At 40.3% G+C, this 24,162-nt stretch overlaps 1 protein-coding gene across 8 annotated transcripts in view; it reads right to left on the bottom strand.

The window, feature by feature from the left end:
• FLNA (filamin A) overlaps positions 1 to 24,162 on the bottom strand; it is a 1,106,834-nt gene that overhangs the window by 476,933 nt on the left and 605,739 nt on the right. For all 8 annotated transcript variants that reach the window (XM_044080337.1, XM_044080332.1, XM_044080334.1 and 5 more), the window contains 7 exons: positions 21,234 to 21,347; positions 20,904 to 21,047; positions 20,342 to 20,465; positions 19,855 to 20,015; positions 7,105 to 7,195; positions 3,020 to 3,189; positions 2,676 to 2,793 (listed from right to left, as the gene is read on the bottom strand). In XM_044080337.1, coding sequence (XP_043936272.1) covers positions 2,676 to 2,793; positions 3,020 to 3,189; positions 7,105 to 7,195; positions 19,855 to 20,015; positions 20,342 to 20,465; positions 20,904 to 21,047; positions 21,234 to 21,347 — 922 coding nt within the window. The remainder of the gene's footprint in view (positions 1 to 2,675; positions 2,794 to 3,019; positions 3,190 to 7,104; positions 7,196 to 19,854; positions 20,016 to 20,341; positions 20,466 to 20,903; positions 21,048 to 21,233; positions 21,348 to 24,162) is intronic.

Genomic DNA, 24,162 nt, shown 5'->3' with positions numbered 1-24,162 from the left:
CTGCCATTTTAAGCATGTGCTTTTTAGGCACAGACCCTGAAGAACCAGAACTGACACCAGAGGAAGGCAAAACAGACCTGCCCTTAGAAGGAGCCTTAGGAACAGTAACAGAAGGCCTAACCACCTTAGGCATAGAAGGGAGAATAGAAACCTGAGAGGCCCCTTCAGCCTGACCTGCCTCCTGAGAGGCCACATCTTGTAAAATCAAAGTTTCCCCCTGGGACTCAACAGAAACTTCAGCCGGATCCAGCTGTTCAGCTGTAGCTTCTGAAGATCCGGCGTCCGTAACAGACGAATCATCCTGCCTAGGCTTTAAAGATTTGTCTTTGCGCTTCTTAGTAGAAGCCGGCGTCGGAACATCCGACGGCATGTTATAATTACACCTCTTGCCAAAGACTAACCTAGCGCAATCTAACCTCCATTTTATAGTGCGCTTATTAAACCTAGCACAAAACCGACACCCGACTAAGTCGTGCTCCGGTCCCAAACAAGGAATACAAAGCGAGTGGTAATCCCTATGCGGTATCGGTTTCCCACAAGAAATACAATTATTCACTTTTTCTGACATCCGGTAACTGAGGCAAGAAAAAACAAAAATATTCCCCAACGGGGTACTTAGCCCGACTTGGTATCTGTCTGAAACTCCGAAACCGAAAAATTTCAGAACGCCGAACGGCACTTGCAACGCTGCTTCTGCATCGGACCATGCGGCAAAAAAGACTGAGGATATGACGTCGGTCATGCGCCTTTATACCCTGATGCTCTGATGTCAGTTCTAGGCGCCCATGACCGACGTCAGCCTAATACTTTGGTATTCGGGCCGACCGAGGACCGCGGACTACCCATAAGTAAGGACTGCAGCAATGTGAGATGAAGAACATCTGCCTGTAACCGCAGTATGCAAGCTTACTTTATCAATTTGAGAAGGAACAATGGGCAAAGACTAGTGAAGCTCTAAAACAGAGCTCCGTTTAACTTCAGTTAATTTGAGCTGCATAAAAGCTGAACTTGGCAAGTGAGATTAACAAGCACTGAGGGACTTGCCTCTACCAATCAAGTTACGGCAACTGTTACAAAATGTCACAAAACCACTAACAGTTGGTTTTGATTTAGTTGACAAAATAAAAAACACTTCCTTCCAAGGGGCATTCACTTGGAAACTTAATATACCTCAAATATGAGGTCAGCAATAGGAAAGCAAGGTAGCAAACTTGGCAGAGATACGAATTCCAGCACCAAACCAAAGCTCTTTTACACCAAAGCCCAACAAAGTCTCCCTACCCAAGAGAATTTCAGTGCTGGTTCATTCTGCCAAAAGAACTGTTCACTTCTACAAATTTAAGACCTTGCAACTATGGGCACGGTCATCACAAAAGCACAAGCCTACTTGTACCAACACCTGAAGTTACCTGCACCTTACCAGATTGCTTAAAAGGCAGCAAAGGGCAGAGAAATAACCATGATACCTTGTTCTAGCTAGATGTTTGGTTCAAGCATCACATTAAGACCAAACTGATTAGCTTCAAACCATGTCTGCAAGCAGAAAGATTCATATTTGAGGGGGAAAAATTGTGCCCAACTAACCAGCATATTTTCCCAAGAAATGCACTGCCTTCACTCCACTGGAGTTTTATTTGTACTGGTCTACATTAAATTGGGGTTTTCCTGTTTGGAGCCTGCAAATATTTCTTGGTCTTTGGACTGTTTTTGTTGCTTTTGGAGAGAAAGGGGAAAGTATCCCTATTTTTAGGCCTTTGTTCCCCATTTATGGCTTTGACCAGATTTCTTGCTACAAGAGGTTGAGGGGTATGACGTATAATCACAGAAGTAACCATCCACTTTCTCTGAGCCACTGGACCAGTACTGCTTACAGGTTCAGTAACTAATGGACAGAACATTGCAGTGCCAAATAAAAGCAGGTTTATCTAAACTCCTGTAATAGTTTAGAATCCCATTCCAGATGCAGAAACTATAAATTCTGTACTATAGTAACAGCCCATTCTTTATGCACAACCTTCAAACTGTAAATGCAAGAGTATTTTAGAAAAAAATTCTGAAACATGAAGTGTACATCAGAGGGAAAATAGACAATAGAGCATCTTTGGAAAAGATGGACCAAATGAAAGCAAAAACATTCCATACTGGGGAAACTGGCTAGCAATCTTGGTTTAATGAAGAACATTTTCTATGTAGTAATAAAGGGAATGGAGAAACATACTAGCCTTAAATAAAGGTGGAAATGCAAAACTAAGATTAATGGAGAAGACAGAACACTTATGAAATAGTTTTTGGCCCAAGCCATGGCACAGCCCATGACTTATACCAAGTGATGAAAGGACAGCCAACCAGTAACAAACTATAATCATGTCCTTAAAGTGTGAAAGGCCACCTTGTATCACATGCTCCTAGGAGTAAAAACTACCTTCTCCAAGCCTGGTTGTTGAATTCATTCACTTAGACAGCAAGTCTAGGTCACAGACAGAAGGCATCAAGCAGCAGGACACTGGTCACAGTGAATTCTGGAGAGACCTTCACCTGCATCACTACCATGAGACTCATGCAATCTTATGGCAACAGGTACCATTCAAGTATTAGCCAGCCCACTCAGGACACCAGTTACATCCATATACCACTGGCAAAGCAACTGCTCAACAACCTGGTTAGAGAGTACTTACTTTCACAAAGACCTGCAACCTTTATCTTGCTAAGGTCAAGTGAATGGGCAATTCCAGTGCTGAATGGGCTCTTTGGTATGTGATCTCCTCCGTATGTCACACCAATGCCCAATGGACCCTAAAATTAAAAAAAAAAAATGTACATGAAATTTCTACCAAAATACTCCAGTCTGTTCAGTTACACAGCATCTTACAACCCAGCTTGTAACATTACCCCCATAACACCCTCTACGAAACAGCACTGATGCGATTCACGGCTGAAGTCATTATATCCTTCCCTCCTTCCCATGTGTACAGTCTGAACCAGCAAAGTAGCACTCAAACTTAATTTCCCAACGCCTTACCTGTTGCACAGGTGTGTACTTAACAGTGTAAGAATTGTCAAGGTTGTCCACCAAGTCAAAATCCTGTATGGCATCTCCTTTGGATGCTCCAGTGAACTGAACGTCCAGCTTGGCCTTTCCAGCTGCTTTTGTATTCACTGTGAAGTGAGTAGGTTTTCCCAGTTCAATACCTGAAAGTACATAAAATGTTATTACAATAAATATACTACCATGACAGTTAGATCACAAGTCAAAACCTGCAAAGTGGAACCAAAAGAATGTAATCTGTACAACTGTCACTATAAAAGAGAAGTGCCCCCCCCCCAAAAAAAATTCCCATCCACTATTTCTAAGAGAAAAACATTAAAATTTAGCTTATTACATTCAGACTCCCATTTAATCCTATTAAAAATAACTGCATTCAGAGGAACAGTGCCAAAAGCAGTACTTTGCTACAAAGCTCCAGCTGCAGTCTCAGCCTTTTCAGCCATTTACAGAGATAATCACCTCCTTGCTTACTATGCAAGAGAAATTGGATTTCAGCTTCTTGGCTGAAAGTGGAAAAAGCTCAAGGGAAGAAGGACTGCATAACTCTTGCTAGTTCCAGTACAAACTGGGAAGTAGCAAAATGTAATTGGAGAAGCTACTGAGGAAAGTGTGGCAACATCCTAAACAAGTGATCCACTTTGGTTACTGAAGGTCCCCAGACTCTGTAGTCATCAGAGGTCATACTATTTCAGTTAGTCTCTTTGCAGAGCACATGTGGCAGCCACTCAGAGCCTGGTCAGCTTCCTGAAGGATTGGGAAGCAGAGTAGTCACCCCTTCAGCCTAAAACTGTACACTTGGCGGGGGAAGAAAGAGGTTTAAAAAAATTCAGCCCTATGAAGATCCCCTAACTTGCACACTAGCTGCCCTTCCCATATGCTATTTTGTTACTCTTCGGGAAGTCTACCTTATTTTGGACAACTGCACAGCATCTACTCATACCACACTAAAACATTATGAAATTACTGTTAATAGCACAAAAATGCAACAGTACATCATACTGTCCAATGCTGTTCCAGTTTGGAGATTAAGGTGCCCCCCCCCCAAAGAAACAGATGTAGGTGGTTCTTCTACAGGAAAGGAGCATGCATATTACCAGGGCAAGGCATATGTAGAAAATAACAGTTGCTCAAAGGATTAGACATGCTATATTACAGACATCTGTAGGGCACAGACTGGTAGGAGGCTTGTTAAACCATCTGTGCCATGTATACCATTAAAGGACTCCATGCTAAAGGCTGGCAGAAGCAATTCAAACCATCTAATGCAACAGCAAACAGACCCAGAACCATGCTTCAAATGGTCTTACAAACTAGTTCTAATACAGGCGTTGCCCAAGCGGAAATGTTGCCTATGAAGCAGTCCTAGAGTAGTGCTTTTGATTCATACCATTTTAAAAGAAGCCTGCATTTTCCAAACTCCCATCTGATGCTACCAGACCAAACTGGGGCTCAAGCTGCTCTCAAGCACTGCTTCAGCATAAAGCATGGCTCACAACCGCTTATCTCCAGTACCAGAGAGATCCAGAAATGAGGGATACTACTATTTGCTTCAAATCGTAACAGAACTCTACATAAACATGCATCTTGCAAAATAGAGATGCAATCATGAAGTGCAATCCATCTTTTCTTTAAAAGTTTTAGGAATGAAGTAAACTGACCTGAAATTAGACATCTCCTGGAAAATAATCAGCATTACTTCACAGCATCCAGACTGCTACCTACACAATACAAACTTCTATTCTGGTTAAAATTCTAGATCAAAGTGTATTATCCAGACCCACAAAAGGTTTCTAGATTTTTGAAAAATGCACTTAGATTAATTTAGCATATAAAAAGTTGGCCTTCACAGCCATTACAACTAATTAACAATTTGTTATATACACATCACTTCAAAGTAGCAGCAGAGCCTGTGCAAAACCTCTGGAACAAAATTAAAATTTCTGAAGTGGTATGAAGTACAAGTTACCAGAAGTTAGCCTTTCAGGATACCACAGTTGACCAAGCTTCTAGCCTCAAGACTAAAATGCTCCCCAAACAATTCTTTAATAGCCTACAGCTACCTGGAAAATTTTAAATGCAGGCACTACCACTTAGAATGCAAGTTTTTCCCCAGGTGACAGTTAAGGTTGAAGAACTTTATCCTGTGTCCATTAACTTCGGCCATACTACACTTCTGCTTTGAAGCACTTAACTGCTCTTCAGAGACTACTTGGAAACTGTTCACTTCCAATGTCAGCCAACCACACAGCTACAAATCTGCCTCATTAGATTAAACTTCACAACAACCTAACACACAAGTGTCATGACCAAGCATCAGTAAAACAAGATTCAACCAGACCTTCCAATCTGAAGTCTAACCAGGTAGCTTAATGCTACATAAAGACCAAGTCACATGTGCTGATGTATTCTGCACAGACTGCATCCCCACAAGCCACATAAATGAGGAAATATTTCATAGTATTGCGTGCTTTTTTCCTAGGCACGAGTTAAATTACTGTCAAACCAAGTGGACAAGCACCAAATCATATATTACAAAACCAGCAGTTTTCTAGCATAGGTATGTATTTTTTTTTACTGTTTATGCAAACCTAGATAAATTGATAAGACAATCCAGGGGATGGAGATGCACAGGAAAGGAGGGTAGTGATTGAATGGGGAAGGATTCAAACAACTTCATTAAGAAAGGTGCTGGTGGGAAATGTCTGCCAAAAGTAGTAAAAACAATAGTCAGAGCTGCACCAGTTACTAGTGTGGGCAGGTTTGGCATTTCCTTCAGCCACAACCTGCATAAGTGCTCCACTGACCATGTACTAATTACGAATCAAAAACTTCCTCTTACACTGTGCAAGGCACAGAAATGTTACCATGCATTTTAAGGACTGCAGCATTACTGATGTTTAGCTTAGCCAGCTAAATTAAACTGCCAGTTTCCACAGTTGTAGGCTAAAGGCATGGTAGCCAAACAGATTATCCTGTTTACATTCCATCTTAAATGTAATCAGTTTCTTTCAAAAGCATTCGACTTATAAAATAGCACATCATTTTAGCTGTTTTTCCTTTAACCACAGCAAGAAACTTCCATTAAAAAATTTAGCTTGGCAGATAAAACGATTAGACCTCTAAAGCACAAATTACAGATGTGGTGGGAATACAGTTTACACAAGAGCTTCAGTAAATGCCATAAGCAAGATAGGTTGGCAGACTGCACTTTAGGGGTACTGGAAAAAGGCAACTGTGGGACAGTTGTACATGTCTGACCAAATCTAAGACTTCCAGGGTAGCAGCTCTCCAGGGTTAATCTCTGGAAAGAGGAGGTTATGCAACAACAATGGACTCTCTCTAGCACTGCTTACTTAGGAAGGCTTCAAACACGAGCACCAAGGTGACTTGAACCAAGACAAGGCAATCACCTGCAAGCAATGCAAATCAGTAAAACAAAATACAAGTAACGCTTTTCCCTAATTTCTCTTTGTAAACCAGTATTAGTTTGGACAGCAGATACTCAAAAGATCTGCAAAGACTCGCAACAGTCTAAAATGCAGAATGCTTTTCAGCAAATGCCAAATGTTTTATATTAAACACAGTGAAAAGCAGACAAGTTTCAGATGAGAGTCCGAGACCCCTTTCAACTTTACTTCCAACCAAAACTCCATCCCATGGAGACATGGGATCAGATATGAAACTAACACATGCAGTAGGAAAACACAAGTTAGGCAAACCATTTTTCAGTCAACTTAGTTACCAAACACCTCCCATAGGTCAGGACCTGAAGTGTCGTGACTTACTACTTGCTTAGAATTCCTAGCGAGGTAATCAAATTTAGGATTACAGGATTAAGCTTAGAACCACCCACTTAATAGTACCAGGCGAAAATATAATTGCTGAAGCGCAGCACTTAGTTCTATAAAGTACCCTGTAAAAGAGAACAAATTCTCAAGTGTTAAACCCAAACAAGAATTGCTTATACAATCAATGTAGCATTTCTGCACCCAGTCAAAAGTTAGACTCCACCCCCATCTTGTTTTTGCAAAATGCCATTTACAACTATCCAGGCTTACCACTTTTGTTCAGTCCTGGTCCTTCTGCCTTCACCTTGCTAGCATCATGGGAGGGATCTACCTTTACACGAACAGGACTTGTAGGGATTGCCTGTTGGAGAGAAAAAAATTAACAGCACAAATTCTAGATCTTATCTGCCATACTAAACTCTACTAGCAGACTTCTCCACAAGACCGAACACAGTTACCAAACCCAAGATTCCAGCTGGCAGAATGTCTGCACAGTGACCAGTTATCCTATGAATTAGTTGAGATGTAGCCAACAGCTACATATAGCTATAACTGCTTTAACCACCACTGAGTTCACTCAATAGTCCAAAACACACATAATAGCCATAGTAAAGCCAAACATTACCAATAAGCTCTTGCTTTGCTCAGAAATTACAGTTGTGTACACTTACTGTAAGTGTAGATGTTAGTGTATTCACTGTTGCAGTCCTTACAAAAATGGGTTATCTGGTCCTTAGTAGCCCGCAGTTGGCCAGAATACCAAAGTCCTTGGTATAGGACGTCAGCTGCCTTCAGATTAGGCACGACATCAGGATGATGGGTACAAAAGAAGGCAGCAGACACCATTTCCTCAGTTTCTTGCCTTAAATGTCAGACCACCACAAAAAGAGTTAGACCAGGAAAAGAAAAAATCCAGTCTGTGCCCTAGGAAAAAAAACAGGGGAGGAAGGGGGGAAACCAGGACTGCAACAAGTAAATACACTAACATCTACATTTATGGTAAGGTCTACACAACTGTACTATGTTAGTGTTTCACTGTTGCAGTCCTTACAAAATGGGTTTATTCCCAAAGCCCAGAAAAAAAAAAAACTGAGGAACACCCACTGTTTAAGGGTTGGTGAGGATGCCCTGCAACACTGCACTGGCAAACCAGCCCTGGATTTAGAAAACAAAGGTAAATTGTAATGTTTAGCGAGTGTGTGGACAGACCAGGTAGCTGCTTCCAGGATGTCCCTAGCAGGTACACCTCTTTAAAAAGCTGCTGAGGTAGAGGCTGCTCTAGTAGAATGCGTTCTAATAATCTGTGGAGGAACCTTGCCATGGTGCAACAAAAGTGAATACAATGAGCAATCCACTTAGAAATGGTCTGACATTCATTAAAGCAAGAAGAGGGTCCCCCAACGGTTACTTCTCAGGAGGTCTTCAATTAAAGCAGTCCGAATACAAAAAAGGTACTCAGCCGACCGGCACTTGTGCAGAACACTTCTGCTTTGGGCTCTGCGGCAAGAAAGACTGAGGAAATTGAGTCTGCCGCCTTCTTTTGTACCAGACATCCTGACGTCAGGCCTAATCCGAAAGCAGCCAATGTTTTATACCAAGGACTTTATAATTCTGGCCGACAGCAGGCTACAGAGGACTGGATAAACCATTTTGTAAAGACTGCAACAGTGAAACATGAACATGCAATCACAACTAAATGCAAACAGATGTAAGAGGCACCATACTGTGCAAGACTTTCTACAAAATTGGTCTGCCAATTGTTGCCTTATGTCAGAGTGCCATCTACTTCTCTAGACTTGTGAAAAACCCTCCTTTTTGAATTAGAAACTAAAATACCAAATAGGTTTTTGAATGTACATGCTGCATTTCTCATTAAAGTACTTGAGAATGTAATTGCAATTAAACTACATAATTTAGGCAATGAGCTCTACTTGGTTTCAATTCATGTAGACTCAGCAAATCTACCTTCGCAGTGCTACAAAGGCCATACCACTGCGCTTGCAGAGTGGACCTTTCCCAAATACTTGACTGGATTTGATAAAACGTAAAACCATCTACAATTCTTGGCACCTGTAGCTCCTTTGTAGAAAGCTTAAACCATCTGTACTTCATATTTTAATAAGAGTCCACAAACTACCCTTCTGGTTTTCTCCAGATAAAAAATCTTCAGAATATTGAGCACAAAAGGGTCTTGACATTTCGCCACTTGAAGCCACTCGAGACACTTGAGCTCAACTTTGTTAACCTGCCAGTTAGGAAGATGGGAAATGTTAACTCTCCTTTTGGATGGAATTGCAGTCTGTACTGCCAGAGTTGAAGATCAGTGGAGGGCAATACAACATGAAAAGCATACAAGATGCATCTTGGGCGAGTAACAGGGAACAGCACATTCCTTTAACCACCTGGCATCCTCCCAGGAAAAAAAAAAAAACTACAGCTGTCTGCCAAGTTGGTAGAGAAGTTAAGGCTGTTGGACGAGACTTGGTTGCTTTGTCTCAAGAGATTAAAGCACCTCAACCAAGCACATTACAGTCCTAAACCATATAGTGCAAACTTTAAATCACAGACCACAAGTGGCCCTCAAAAGGTGGGCCTTTGATAGCACATCCTAGATATGAGATTGAGTGATTTTTGGAACAAAGGATTGATCAATTTGTGAAATGACAATGTCTACTACATCAGCAAAAAGCAATTAGTAAATCCCCCCCCCCTCAAAGTGGACCTGGGGTAAACTTCTGGAGTGCCAGGCCTAGGTTCTATAGTTAAACATCGTATCCTTCCATAACCCTGGGGTACAAGCAAATGGTGATGTGAACTGACTGGTTAAGAATTTATACGACCTTGGCAAAGTGTCAATACTTCATACAATTCCAGAGAGCTCCAAGCAACTAAATATCAGCATCTTAAATCCATGCAACACAACCAGACAAGTCACCTTCAAAGCAGCTTCATCTCAGAGACCCATCACAAAACTGAAAGGGCAGGATACAATCTGAAACCTCCAAGGCACAAGACTAACCTAGTGCAGCTCTTTGGAAGACATCTGGAATGAAAACTAGCAAAGCTATTTAAAATTCCAGAACGAAAGTCAAATGCACAACATATCCTGGTTCATCCACAGCAGGAAAAGTTTTTCTCCTCCAGGACTGCCCCATTTAAACCTAGCAGCACAGCTCCAAAAGCAGAAGGTGCAAAAATCCTTCCATCAACGAAGGACATTAAGTATGTTCCTGTCAAAACTTGGGCAGGTTAAAGTGTGAAAAGTGTGGCTTCCTTAAATACAGGATAGCAACTTGACATCTTTCATGGCAGTTCAGGAAAAACTCGCTACCAAAAACTCCTTTATTCTTATCAAAGAAGCGAGCTTAGCATTGTTTACGCACAACAAAAAAGTGAAGTGGAGAATGATCTCAGGCAGCATACCAAAATCCAAGTCCTGAACACTTTCTTCATACACTCAGAACAGGAGCTGTATGCTCGTAGGAGTACCAACATGAATCAAGAAAGATGGATTGGTCAAGCCCTCCTTGACATTACAGGGTGATTATGTGAAGTAATGCATAGCAGGCAAAAGCAATGGTTCAAAACAACCAGATCATGAATAAAGTGTTTTGGACCTTGTTTATGTATGAATAGCAAGAAGTGGCCAACAGAGCTAAAAGATGAGGGAATGTCTGCAGCTCGAATAGGCAAGATGGGGGGGGGGGGGGGCATAATAGAAGCCTTGAAAAAGGACATGAAAAACTGCAATTCCCAAGACTGAATTCAATAATTTCTATCCATCAACTGGGAAGTCAACTAGTTGGTTACAATGAAAGCAAGCATACCAGGATCAAGTAGGTGTACATGCTACATCAGAACAGAGTTCAAAGCTGTGGAGTACAGGGAGACATTCATGCACTAGGTATGACAAAACGAATGCTAATGCCCTAGGCAATAACACATGCTGAATAAAAAATGAAATAGAGGACTCCAGAACAGGCAAGCAATCACTGCTAGCCAGCCATTTTATCCAGTTAAGGATAACCAGAATACAGACCAGTCTTCTCAAGCAGTGTAAAAATCAGCAGCACTAGTGCTGTTCAAGCTAGAAAGCTAGGAAACACGTAGTCCTACTAGAGTTCAGTCTACCTGCACACAAACTGACCACAGAATCTCAGCAAATCAGGGCACCCGGGCTGCCTAGTTTGACTTGCAAATCCATTCTTACTACTGGTTCATGGAGGACACCAGGAAAACCTAGTAAAAAACTACTGGTTCATAGAGGACACCAGGAAAACCTAGTAAAAAATTCCACTGATATGTCAAAAGGCTGTTCAGAATGCAAACTCGTATGGGTCGGAAATGTCCCAATCTGTTGCGGTTTTGACAGCTCACCAGAAGGTTTAAATCCTTCCAAACCAGTCACCAGCCACCTCTTATGGCTGAGGGAGATGTAACCCAGGTGAGAAAGCCTTAAAGATGCCAATACAAGCTTAGTGGTCAGATTACAACTACCTCATATGCCATCATGCAGGAGGGGCCAGAGTGGTCATGGGGTGTGGTTACTAGCAATGGCCCCCTCTTGGGCCCATGACAACACCACATCCTGACAAATTTACTCAACTCAATTTGCCACTCTCCTGATCAGGCCATTGGCACATCTACAAAAGTGGTTTAGCCCTACCCACATGCCATTTCATGACACAAGGAAGGTATCCTCAGCCTCACCACACCTTTCTCCACTCCCTGCCAGTGGCAAGACACCTATGGTACCAACTTTCCTAGCTGGGATATTCTCTCCAGACCAATGCAGCAGCTAGATCTGAGAAACAGCTTAGCAAAGAAACTTCAAAGAAAAAAATCCCCTTATGATAAAACTATACGGAAGTGATGAAAACCATAAACTGCCCCTCTAATAAGCCAATGACCACAAAAACAAACTTTCCATGCATTTATGATTAGGTCCTTCTACCTATTGGTTTCCAGACTGGCACAACTTCAGCTCGGTACCCAAACTTTTCCCAGGCTACAAAACCTGCTCTTTGCCCATAATCCCTTGCACAGAACCCTTTAGTTCTATGAAACCCATGTTAAGACAGGGCAAACAAAACCCATGAAGGAAACAGAACTTCGAAAGCAAAGCAGGGGAGGCGGCTAGGTCATACAGGAAAGAGGGACCTAGTCCTAGACATCCATCTTTACAATAAGTACACAACTCATGTGATAGGACCATTTTTGCCAACCACATGGCAGAATCCAAAGTTTACGGTGGGAATATTGCAAGCCTGTAAAGATAATATTTCCCAGGTTAAGTTGAACACTGGACCTTAAAATGCCCCAACACTTGGGAAGGCAGATCTGACCCAAGTTATTACAATTATGAACTGCCTTGAGATTGCCAATAACTGGATCACAAAAGCTTCAGATAACAGATCAACAATATACAAGACACAACTGTGTTGGCAGTGATGACATAGTATCCTTGAAGTACACTGCAATGGATGGTCATTTTACTGTTGAGTGCCATGGCACAGTCACAAGGCAGGACAACTGGAGAGATGCAAATAACGAAGTCAGTAAAGTATAAATTATTCTGGAGACCTGCCTTAGGCTACTGGCGTGAAAATTAAAACTACCATCAGCCCATTGCCTCCATCCATGTCAGCCAGAGGATGTGCAATACAGTTTGCACTTAACAGTACAGCCATTAATCACAGCTTAATGTTAAATTACTAGAACAAGCCTACTAGCTGAACAGTGTGCCAAGCAGTCAGGGGCTCAGAAGACAATTTAAAGGGAAAACTGGTCCTCCCCTTAGTCACTGGATGGCTATAACTGCCCCTCAAACTTTCAGTTCACAGCTGGATCTGGATAAAAGTGTCATGGAAAATGAAATCTAGGTATGTAGAGACTGCTGGCAAGAACAGCAGTAAGCCACTATAGAGGCGAATACATTCTCAAAGGCAAAGGAAAATGGTCCATTCAATGGGACACATTGGAAGAGAAAGTGCAGAAAATAACCAGTCAGAAGAATCTGTGCAGAGAGTACATTCCCCAAAAAAGGGGGGAAAGAGCAGCAGGAATCTTAAGACAAAAGGAAAAGGATGAAGAATGGACTAAACATGCCCAATCAATGTAGCGGAAATCTGCATTCAATTGGTGTCCAAGTATCGACATGATTAAGCAGAACTGGAAAAAAAAAACAAGTACCACATTAAGTCCTAGTGTACAGTTCAAGTCAGTTACAGTCAGGCTGCCTGACACTACTGGAGGATTAATGGAATAGTAGGCACAAAGTGCCACAACTGGCTTACTGCAGAAGCTGCCCTAAAGTACCTTTCAGTGTTTTATAATGGTGCTCTGAAAGACAGTCTTCAGAATGAGCAGCAGCATACAGAGAAAATTACCTCAACTCTAGGTGAGGTCACATTTTCAAAAGGGGCCAAGTCTTTGAGCATTAAAACAACTTTAAACAGACAGCGCAGTGGTAACATTTTTGCCTCACAGCAAGAAGTCCTCTGGTTAGATTTGCGGCTGGGGTGCCTTCTGTGTAGAGTCTGCAGGTCCTCAGTTTCCTCCAGGTGCTCCAGTTTCCTCCCACGTTACAAAGACATGCATCTGAAGTGTTTGTCACCAGGCCTCTGATGAAAAATTGGCTTTGTTCCAAGTCTTTCCCAGTTAACAAATGTTAAGTGCCCATTAGAAGCTCCTATTATACAGGATAGGAAAAACAGATTAAGGGCACTCGCGTCCATTCTGATATGAAGCAACACCCCAAGATAAATCCCACCTTCAGCTGGGACAGGAAAGCAGAAAAAGGGCTATATCAAAACAGCGTAATAAAACATTTAGTCAAAATATAATCAAGTATGAATGCATACCTCAGCTCAATCTATAGAAGGAGCTAGACAGAAGTGGAAGTATTCAAATACTTAAGACACCAGCTAATCAAGTCCCAGAACAAAGTACACAAAATCAGAGATGCCTTCTCCATCCTCAAGGGTCAAGCTCAAGCTGCATTTCAACACCAACTTGACAGTATTTTCCTTAAAGGGTGCAGATGGCTAACTGGTGCAAAGTGTCAGACTTGTTCTGCCTGGAAAAGGAAGGACAGAAGGTTTGATAAATACCCAGGGTCTCAAAACTTGGCCAGTGTAAACCCCAGCAAATTCAAGTTAGTATCAAGGCGTGCTGGCATGGGGAAAAAAAACAAGTATGTTATCACACTTGATCAAGAATGCCAAGAGACATGGATGGACAAGGGAGATTCCCATTTGAGAATACAAACAAATCCACACTGAATCCCAACACTAAAGATAGTGGTCAGTACCAAAACTAAACTACAGGTGAAATAACTGCTACAGTTCAACCTCATTTTGATCCAATAGAAATCAGGTTGCCAGAATGGCTATAATCAACCCAAGACTGGTGCTGCTGCAAACAACAGTCTCAGCACCAAGTTAGAATTTGGCCTTCCCAATAAGACATCTGACCTGAAGCTGGGGTGGACAATGACATGAAGGTAGAAAGCAAAAAGCAAGAGCTTTATGTACACAATACCAAAACCTAGCTGTGAGAGCTAAGCCGGCTCAGCTGTGACACCACCTATGCACATTCCATACTTGAAATGGTATAGCCCAAAGGTAATTTATGCATACAGGACAACCTGAAACTGGCCATGTTAAAAACTGCAAGTCATAAAAATCACACCAAACACTGAAGCCAAGACCGGTAGACAAGGCAAACTGATGCAACAGCAAGATTAATAGCTACAAAAAAAAATTTAAAGGGTTCACTTTCTATATAACCCATTCAAAATTTTTGTAAACAGCCATCTAAATACATCCTTGCCAGGGACCATGAGATATTTATAGGTCACATCTGGCAAACAGGGGTGGTGCAATGCCAAGCTGAAAAATGGCTCAATTAAGTACAATCTAAGAAATAGACATGTCATGTTTCCAAATCACAAACCCAAAGATAAGCAGTGGCCACTGCTAAAAACTAAAACAATTCATCCAAACACCCAATGCACTACTTTCATCAGAACATTTTTTTTTAAATTAAAAAAATATAGTGTTGCTTAGAGGTGCCTCAACACTAAAGTTGAGATTTACATAGTAAGAAACTGACCAGATAAAGGAGATGGCTAATGGAACTGAACATACAAGCTAAAAACTTTCAAACACTAACCTTGAAAACTAACATTCTGCAGTTTTAAGCGACCAAGACAAAGTAACCAAAAAAACTAGTATGGAACAGTTACTGAACCCAAGTACAGCAAAAAGGATCGGGTGAAGGGTCATTCTAAAAAAAAAAAAAAAAACTCCAGGCAGAAAGCAGAGTCCAAGTGCATTAAAATGTTTAATCCAAGTGTAGACAAGCTCCAAAAAGGTTGATAAATATAAACAGGACACAAAGATGAAAAAGTTAAGCACGCTTTCACTCTGCTATTGCAAAGCTTCCTCAGAACAACCTATAACACCATTCACATCATTTATATACCTAAATGGTAAATTGGTTGAATTAATTACCTTAAAAAGGTATACCATACATAATCAAACAAATCTGACCAATACATAAACCCTAATAAATATTTAAAATATATTAAATGTAAATTCATTCCTAAATACTACTAAATGAAACCCCCCGGAAACCACCCGGAAACCACATCATACAGAAAGATTAAAAATGTTTTTGTACATAAAGTGACAAGCTACCAACCATGAAATTGAAAAAATAAAAATATCCCAATAAATAAATAAATCATAGAGCATCCATAGTTGACCAATTTCAAACAATTCAATCTAATAAAAAAATGCTCCATTAACTAATATATAAAAAAAGGGGAGGAAATTGCCAATAAAAATTCACAGTTTTGCTAGTCTCAATTTCAACACACTGGTGATACTAATACAATCATTTAAAGCTGGTGGTCTCCCTGCATCGGATTTTGGCTGCCAAATCAATTCTCTAAATTCAACCCTAGCTCCCCAATTACCACCTCTAGGATCCACGGTCACTTGTTCCAGTACAGCAAATTTAATACTCATATTATGACACAAGGAATGTTTAAAAAATATATTAGATTCCTTCTTTTTAGAAATCTCATACAAATGTTCGTAAATCCTTTTTAGAAATCTCATACAAATGTTCGTAAATCCTTTTCCCAAGTGTACGTGTGGTCTTACTAATATAAAAACTATTACAACTGCCACAAATACCAATGTACACTATACCTCTAGATGGAATATTTCCTTCTGCTGTAAAATGTACTTGCACTGACTGCAAGTACCACATTTAAACATACCCTTCTTAATTTTGTTTGCCCCTACTTGTTGATCTCCTTTCCTCTCAAAAAGGTCACTGAAGTTCATGCCTCTTTTTCTAATGAAAGAGGGTTGAACAGGAATATATTTCCGTATTTCCTCATTAACTCTTAATAGTGGCCAGTATTTTAACAATTTCTTCTACCAAATGTGACGTGGCCGAAAAGGTGTGAATACATCAATGATTATATGAAGTCTCATTTTTATTTACTGGCACACCCTCCAATTGACTCTTACCAAGTAATGGAAAAAATTTATCCCTATTGTCAAGTACCTCTGTAACTAAACTAGTTAAAAGGGTTTCGGGGTAATTTCTTTCCTTAAAAAGGAAACAGATATAATCGAATTCCTGAAGGACAGAATAAATCACTGGTCATTCTAGATGACCTTAAATTGCCCTTTGACAATCCCTTTTTTTTTGATAATACGGGTGTGCACTGTCAAAGTTAAAAGTATTAGAGAAAGTGGGTTTCCTGTATAGTTTTGACTGAAAACAATGGTTCGTAACATCTTTGTAAATAGTAACATCTAAATAGTTGATGGCAAACTCATTTAGTGTATGTAAATGTTAAAAATGAGGTGCTATTATTCAAATAGACCATGAATTCCTCAAATAACTCTTTGGTACCTCTCCAAAATAAACAGATGTCGTCCAAATAACGGGTGTAAAAGGTAATATATTGATACCATACAGTATTAAAGACAAACCTCCATTCCCAGAAGTACAATACGCAATTTGCGTATAAGGGGGCACACGAAGCTCCCATTGCTACCCCTTTCCTTTGCTGATATAGATCACCATTAAAGTATATAAAATTATTTCTAAGAATGGTATCAGTGAATTCTAAAATCAGGTTTGTCATGTTACCTCCCAAACCTCCTTCGGAACTCAAAGTATCACAAAACCAGTCCAACCCAGTATTATGACGAATACTTGAAAATAGTTCCACATCAATAGCAGCAAACCAAATGGCAGAATCAAAATTTGTCCGCTAATTCAAGAAATCCCAAGAATCTTTAGTAATATGGGATATAAACTGGGAATCAACAAAAATAGCCAAGGGCTCAGTAATACTTCCTGCCCCCGCTACTATCTGTCTAAATTTGTGTCTATTCCTTTGTGAACCTTAGGAATTCCGAATAGGACAGGGATTCTAGGGTTGTCTACATGTAGAAAGAAATTGGCTCCCTGAAGTAAATGATCGGTTAAAAAATATTTTTGGACTGGTTTTGTGAGTTTGAGTTCCGAAGGAGGTTTGGGAGGTAAAATGACCAACCTGATTTTAAAATTCACTGATACCATTCTTAGAAATAATTTTATATACTTTAATGGTGATCTATATCAGCAAAGGAAAGGGGTAGCAATGGGGGCTTTGTGCCCCCCCTTATACGCAAATTGCATACTGTACTTCTGGGAACGGAAGTTGGTCTTTAATACTGTATGGTATCAATATATATTACCTTTTACACCAGTTATTTGGACGACATCTGTTTATTTTGGAGAGGTACCAAAGAGTTATGAGGAATTCATGGTTATTTGAATAATAGCACCCCATTTTTAACATTTACATACACTATGAATGAGTTTGCCATCAACTATTTAGATGTTACTATTTACAAAGACGTTATGAACCATTGTTTTCAGTCAAAACTATACAGGAAACCCACTTTCTCATACTTATTTGCACTTTGACGGTGCACACCCGTATTATCAAAAAAAGGGGATTGTCAAAGGGCAATTGATAAGGTCATCTAGTGATTATTCTGTCACTCAGGAATTTGATTACATCTGTTCCCTTTTTAAGGAAAGAAATTACCCCAAAACCCTTTTAACTAGTTTAGTTACAGAGGTACTTTACAATACGGATAACATTTTTTTTCCATTACTTGGTAAGTCAACTGGAGGGTGTGCCAGTAAATAAAAATGAGACTTCATATAATCATTCATTTATTCACACCTTTTCAGCCATGTCACATTTGGTAAAAGAAATTAAAAAATACTGGCCACTATTAGGAAATACGGAAATATATTCCTGTACAACCCTCTTTCATTAGAAAAAGAGGCATGAACTTCAAAGACCTTTTTGAGAGGAAAGGAGAACAAGTAGGGACAAACAAAATTAAGAAGGGTATGTTTAAATGTGGTACTTGCAGTCAGTGCAAGTACATTTTACAGCAGAAAGAAATAAATATTCCATCTAGGAGGCATTAAGTTTCGGGTTCCTAAACATTACAACTGTGGTACTAGAGGTATAGTGCACATTGGTATTTGTGGCAGTTGTAATAGTTTTTATATTGGTAAGACCACACGTACACTTAGGAAAAGGATTTACGAACATTTGTATGAGATTTCTAAAAAGGAATCTAATGCCTTTTTTAAACATTGCTTATTATGTCACAATATGAGTATTAAATTTGCTATACTGGAACAAGTGACCGTGGATCCTAGAGGTGGTAATTGGGAAGCTAGGGTTGAATTTAGAGAACTGATTTGGCAGCTAAAAACTGATGCAGGGAGACCACCAAGTTTAAATGATTGTATTCGTATCACCAGTGTGTTGAAATTGAGACTAGCAAAACTGTGAATTTTTATTTTAGTAATTTCTTATCCCCCCTTTTTCATATATTAGTTAATGGAGCATTTTTTATTAGATTAAATTGTCTGAAATTGGTCAACTATGGATGCTCTACGATTTATTGGGATATTTTTTCAATTTCATGGTTGGTAGCTTGTCACTTTATGTACACAAACATTTTTAATATATATTCTTTAAGTATGATGTGGTTTCCGGGGGGGTTACATTTAGTAGCATTTAGGAATGAATTTACATTTAATATATTTTAAATATTTATTAGGGTTTATGTAGTCTTCAGATTTGTTTTATGATTTTTTGTAAATATATGGTATACCTTAAGGTAATTAATTCAACCAATTAATTTACCATTTAGGTATATAAATGTGAATGGTGTTATAGGTTGTTCGGAGGAAGCTTTGCAATAGCAGAGTGAAAGCGTGCTTAACTTTCATCTTTGTGTCCTGTTTATATTAGTTATTAACCTTTTTGGAGCTTGTCTACACTTGGATTAAAGACTGCTTTCTGCCTGGAGTTTTTTTTTTTTTTGGTTTGGTTCTTTTAGTGGTGAAGGGTCATTCTACACACAAGTGTCTGCAAGAGTGAGCTTTGTAGTCAGAGAGAAAAAAAAAAAAAGGTGCACAAGGTGACCAAACCCTTCCTTCCAGTCTACATGCTTAACTAGTTCCATACCCTCACTACAGAGAAAGGAATCAACTGGCAGGTCAAACAGAAGGATGTTCTTGGGTTCAGCTGGCCCAAGTGCTCTGAACTCATCTTTTAAACCATCTCCACTTTTTACAACCTTTCAGTCTATGCTGTATTTACCTTTATACCCACTAAGCCCCTACAATTCATTGTTACTTCAACGTTTTGAGCACAATGTTTGGTTAAACATGTTGGACCCTCCAATATACATTCATTTCTGCAGTTAACTGCCATGGGTATTTCTATTTAACAAATGACAGCCATGTCTTGCACCCCAAATAGCTGAACAGGCCTGTATGAAAACTTGGGTGAAAAATTAACTTTGGGCAAAACTCCACTTGTGGCTGAAGATGCCAAGCCACATTCACTGTTTTACCCCCATCCAGTACAAGCTTGACATTTGGATCTTCCAGAGCTAGATACCATACCTGGTCAGCAAACAGAATCATGATTGTGTAACTTCCAGCTCCAGGTGGCATATACTTCACAGTGAATGTATCATTGTCGTTCCGGATAATGTCAAAATCAATGTCTGCTTCAGCAGGTCCCACCACACCAGGTGCACATTTGATACCAATACTGACATCACCTGGAATTATAAAACAAACTGGACTAAGTTAAACGACTAGACCAATATATTGATCACTGAAAAATGTACACAGCAAACTTAACACAACCCCCACCCCCCAGACCACTTTTACCTTTGTTAGCTACAAAGGCCTCCACCCACCCACTATTTCTATCACATAATAGAAGCTTATTGATTTTATATGTAGCAGTTAGAAATGTACTAGTGTCCATATGGAACCAAGTGACCTTCACAGTGATCCGCCCAAACAACTTCAAAGATATTACATGACAACTCATCTGCTACACTATAGAAGCACCATCTTGTCTGATGAGCACTGCCCTTACCTTGACCAGCCTCAGCACAGTCCACAGTGAAGTAAGTTGGCTCATGAGCTTTTAGTCCAGTTTTAGCAACTCCTGGCCCATACACTTTCACTTTGTTAGGGTGGCTTCCAGCACCTACATTCATCTGCAATTTAAAAAAAAAAAAAATATGGTAACCTTACTGGTCATATCCACAACCTGTACTATAAAACAGGCAAATAAAAACCTTCTATACAGAAAACATTCTGCTGATACTCAACACAGCTATCAATACTGCACTGGCATGACGACAGCACAAGTCACTAACTTTCCAGTTTAACTTTCTTGTAGGCCACTAGTTTTGGAAGTTGGAACAATGCCACCAATCCTCAAGAAAAGCTCTGTACAACTACTAGTGAACATTAGAACTCTGCAGGCATTAGGGCAGCATACACCGCATCCTGGCAAGGATAGGCTTTTCTGGGCCAGTGAACTGAATGACCACAAATTATACGGGACTCTAGCTGCAATTATAGCAAGTTTCATTCCTAGACAACCTTCCACGTATTTAACTCCAATCACAAGCCTTTCCTTCAATACATACCCTAAAAGGACTGTTAGGGATGTTGACTGCTCCCCAAGACACCATGACTGTATGTTTCACTGCTTTCTTTGGCATATAGGAGCAGGAGTATGTGCCATTCCCATTATCCTTCACGGACACATCAATTGGATTTCCTTCGGCATCCTAAAAGGGAAAAGCAAAACAAAATAGTAAAATATCCACATCTACTTTAATCCCCACTTGCCACACTAAACTAGCTAATATAACTTAGTTGGGAAGGAAATGCTCTACAATCCAACAAGTTGAAGTAAAGTTCACAGAAATTTGGGCTCAAGAGCAAACCAGTACATAAATGGTTATGTTCATTACCTGAGCATTAACCTTCAGTGGAGCTCTTCCACCATTTTTGGCATCAATTGTAAACTCAGCAGGTTTATTAATAGCAATGCCAGTCTTCTCCAAACCAGGACCATAAGCCTTCACCTAAAATTAAAAAAAAAAAAAAAAAAAACAGACATTTCACTCAAAGTAAGGGTAATTTAATATGACACTTCCAGTGTCAACTCTACTTGGGCTTCCCTACTGCTGTAGGAAAAACCTTACAATAAAACTAAAAAAAACACAGACTTAAGCCCCAGGTAGTAGGTTTCTGCCTTGCCTCTGTGTACAAGGGGACAATTCAAGAACATGTTAAATACCCCACTACCTTTGAAATAAAGTCCAAGCAGCATTAAGTTCATTCCATTTCAAAAATGTGTGCTTTTACTTACAAGTGCTGGCTTCAGCAATTTTGAAGAGTTGCCATTTAAGACAATAAAAGTCACCATAACCAGTTAATTGACTTTTGGGTAAATTGTCCCTGGTATAATAGGATGAGGTGGCTGTTGGCACCATTAAAGATAAGAAAAGCAGTGTTAGGACAACTGTGCTTCATTTGGATGAATCAGTTTCAGCTTGCACTTGTTACAACTCCATTTGTTACCTATGTCCTTGCGTTGTTTTAATAGTATTCTGAAGTGCAAACTCAGTTCCTTATGCTTGCATACAAGCAAGTATTTCCAGTTCAAAATCCTCAATAGGAAATGCTCTCCATAATCTCCCAGTGTTCAGAGCTGCTCTAAGGCTGCCAGTTTGTGCAGAGGGTGGTACCACTGCAGGTCATCTAATTAACTGACATTTAAAGCAACTCACCCCTACCTCCCATCTAGAAATCATGTTTTCTTGCCTTACATTGCACAGCTAGATTCAGCCATGCTGAATCTAGCCTGTTAAGCATCACTGTGCTCTTAAGCCAGCCATCTTGCATTAAGAGGGCCTCCCCTGCACCCTTGCGACAGGTGTGTGTAGCTCAGGACCCATTTGAGTTGGGGATGGACGCAGGTTTGTTGTTTTCCCATTGGTAGTGGTAACAGTTTAAAAATTTCCTATATACAAGCCACATGTCTGGGCTCAGTTTACTTTAACTGCTAAACATTTGGCAACTTTAGCCAAAGGTCACACAAACTAGACAGATGGTCAGCCCACACACTTCACGTTACATGCAAACCTCCCACAAAAGATAAACCCACATACATGAAAATACTCACTAAAAGCCTACCAAAAGAACAGAGACCTCACAAACACATTCCACACCAAGCAAAAAAGAAATTGATTTAGCAACTAAGCCCCCCCAAGGCGAAACACAATCCAGTGAGACAGATGTCGCCCTCAGACTGGACAAGGTGGCCACAGTCAGCTGCCTACAAAGTTCCTGGATCTGACAACTCATGCACTCAAGTTACTCAAGTACCACTGAGTCCATGTTGGAGTGAATGACCTGCGGCATTTCGGGACTATGATAAACATGATTGAACTGTCCCACACAGGTATGTCCCTAGCCCCAAGTAGTATCCTACCCTCACCCAAGATGGCACAATATAAGCAATGTGATAGACTTCAACTGGCTCAGCTTCTGGTACCAGTCTGGGGGGGGGGGGGGGGGGTCTGTCAGCCTAGGAGGATATGGTATACAGATATGGTCTGCACCCATCTCCCACTATGCTTTTGGATACAGGTAAAGGCCCTTGCCTCCCCCATAGTGCTTTTTTTTAAGGCAATGTAAAAAAAACTTCCAATGCAACTAAACCTAAACACAAACTCTGGGTCGTGCTGCTTAATGCTAGGAATTTAAAGCATGAAACTACACTCCCTGGAATCACTCCTCACCTTGGAGGATTCAGTCTGTGTAGTTAGAGACATGGTTCAAGGCTGCTGACTGCACCCCAGCCATGGAAGGCCACAATGCCTTGCACACGTTCAGATCTCAAAATGAACATGAAGGAACCAAAGGTGGATGTGCATCCATCTTCACAAAAAACAAAACCAAATACTAAGACTGATCAAAAACGGCATGACACTCAAACTACTCAATGTACAACTATTGGGAAAAATACCATACAGCATTGTCAACTATAGATCCCCCACCATAAAGAAACACTGCCTACCCAGATTTACTGGAATCTCTTGCCATACAGCCCAACACATCAGGCAAGGGCAATTTCAACTATCCTTCCATAGACTAGGGGACATACACTAGCAAAAAAAACTCAAGAGGTTCCTAGACTTCAAAACAAATGCTCTGGAACAGCTAGGAACAGCTAGCCTCCACCCAAAGTAGGGGTTGTAATGTTCTGGACATAGTAACCACCAACATAAGGGGAGTCGCTCTACTTCCTCAATGCACGATGCCCTCCCTTGTTAGGTCAGATGACAAAACAAGTCTCATTTGAATTACTGGACTACCAAAGCTAACTACAACCTACTAAACAATGGCATAGAAAGCATCATACCACCTGCAAATTCTAGACAATGATCACTATGCAGAAGTGTAAGAAAATGCCCTGTAAAAAACACTAGCAACTGCATAAACTCTGCTGTACCTTGCCAGATCAAAACTAGGTCTTCCTGTAAAAGCAAGTCACCATGGCGGGCTTAAAACAGATTATATAAACCACCTCAGAGATGCACTGTCGCCCAAAAGCACAAGGAAGCCAGGCGACACAAAATTAAACTCCTTTGACTAGCTGTTAGTGTAAAAACACATGAAACAATTTTGATCCAACTGCTTCCATCCCTTCTTGTTTAACCAGTACTTCAGAGATGAAACAATACACATCTGGTTTTAATCTGATGAAGTCCTGGTTAAGAGACAAAAATGTTTGTTCTTATCATAACGTTCAATGAGAGTTCATCTCGCCTTCGTTTTTACATGTGGGTACTAAGCCAAGCCATAGTCTGAGTCGGCAGCTTTCAAAGTTCT

Source organism: Protopterus annectens, chromosome 8.part0 (genome assembly GCF_019279795.1).
Source record: "Protopterus annectens isolate FY-2018-M chromosome 8.part0, PAN1.0, whole genome shotgun sequence".
In the NCBI taxonomy this organism is placed as follows: domain Eukaryota; kingdom Metazoa; phylum Chordata; order Ceratodontiformes; family Protopteridae; genus Protopterus; species Protopterus annectens.
Note: the sequence above shows the minus strand (reverse complement) of the source record. Positions and strands in the feature narration are given on the sequence as shown.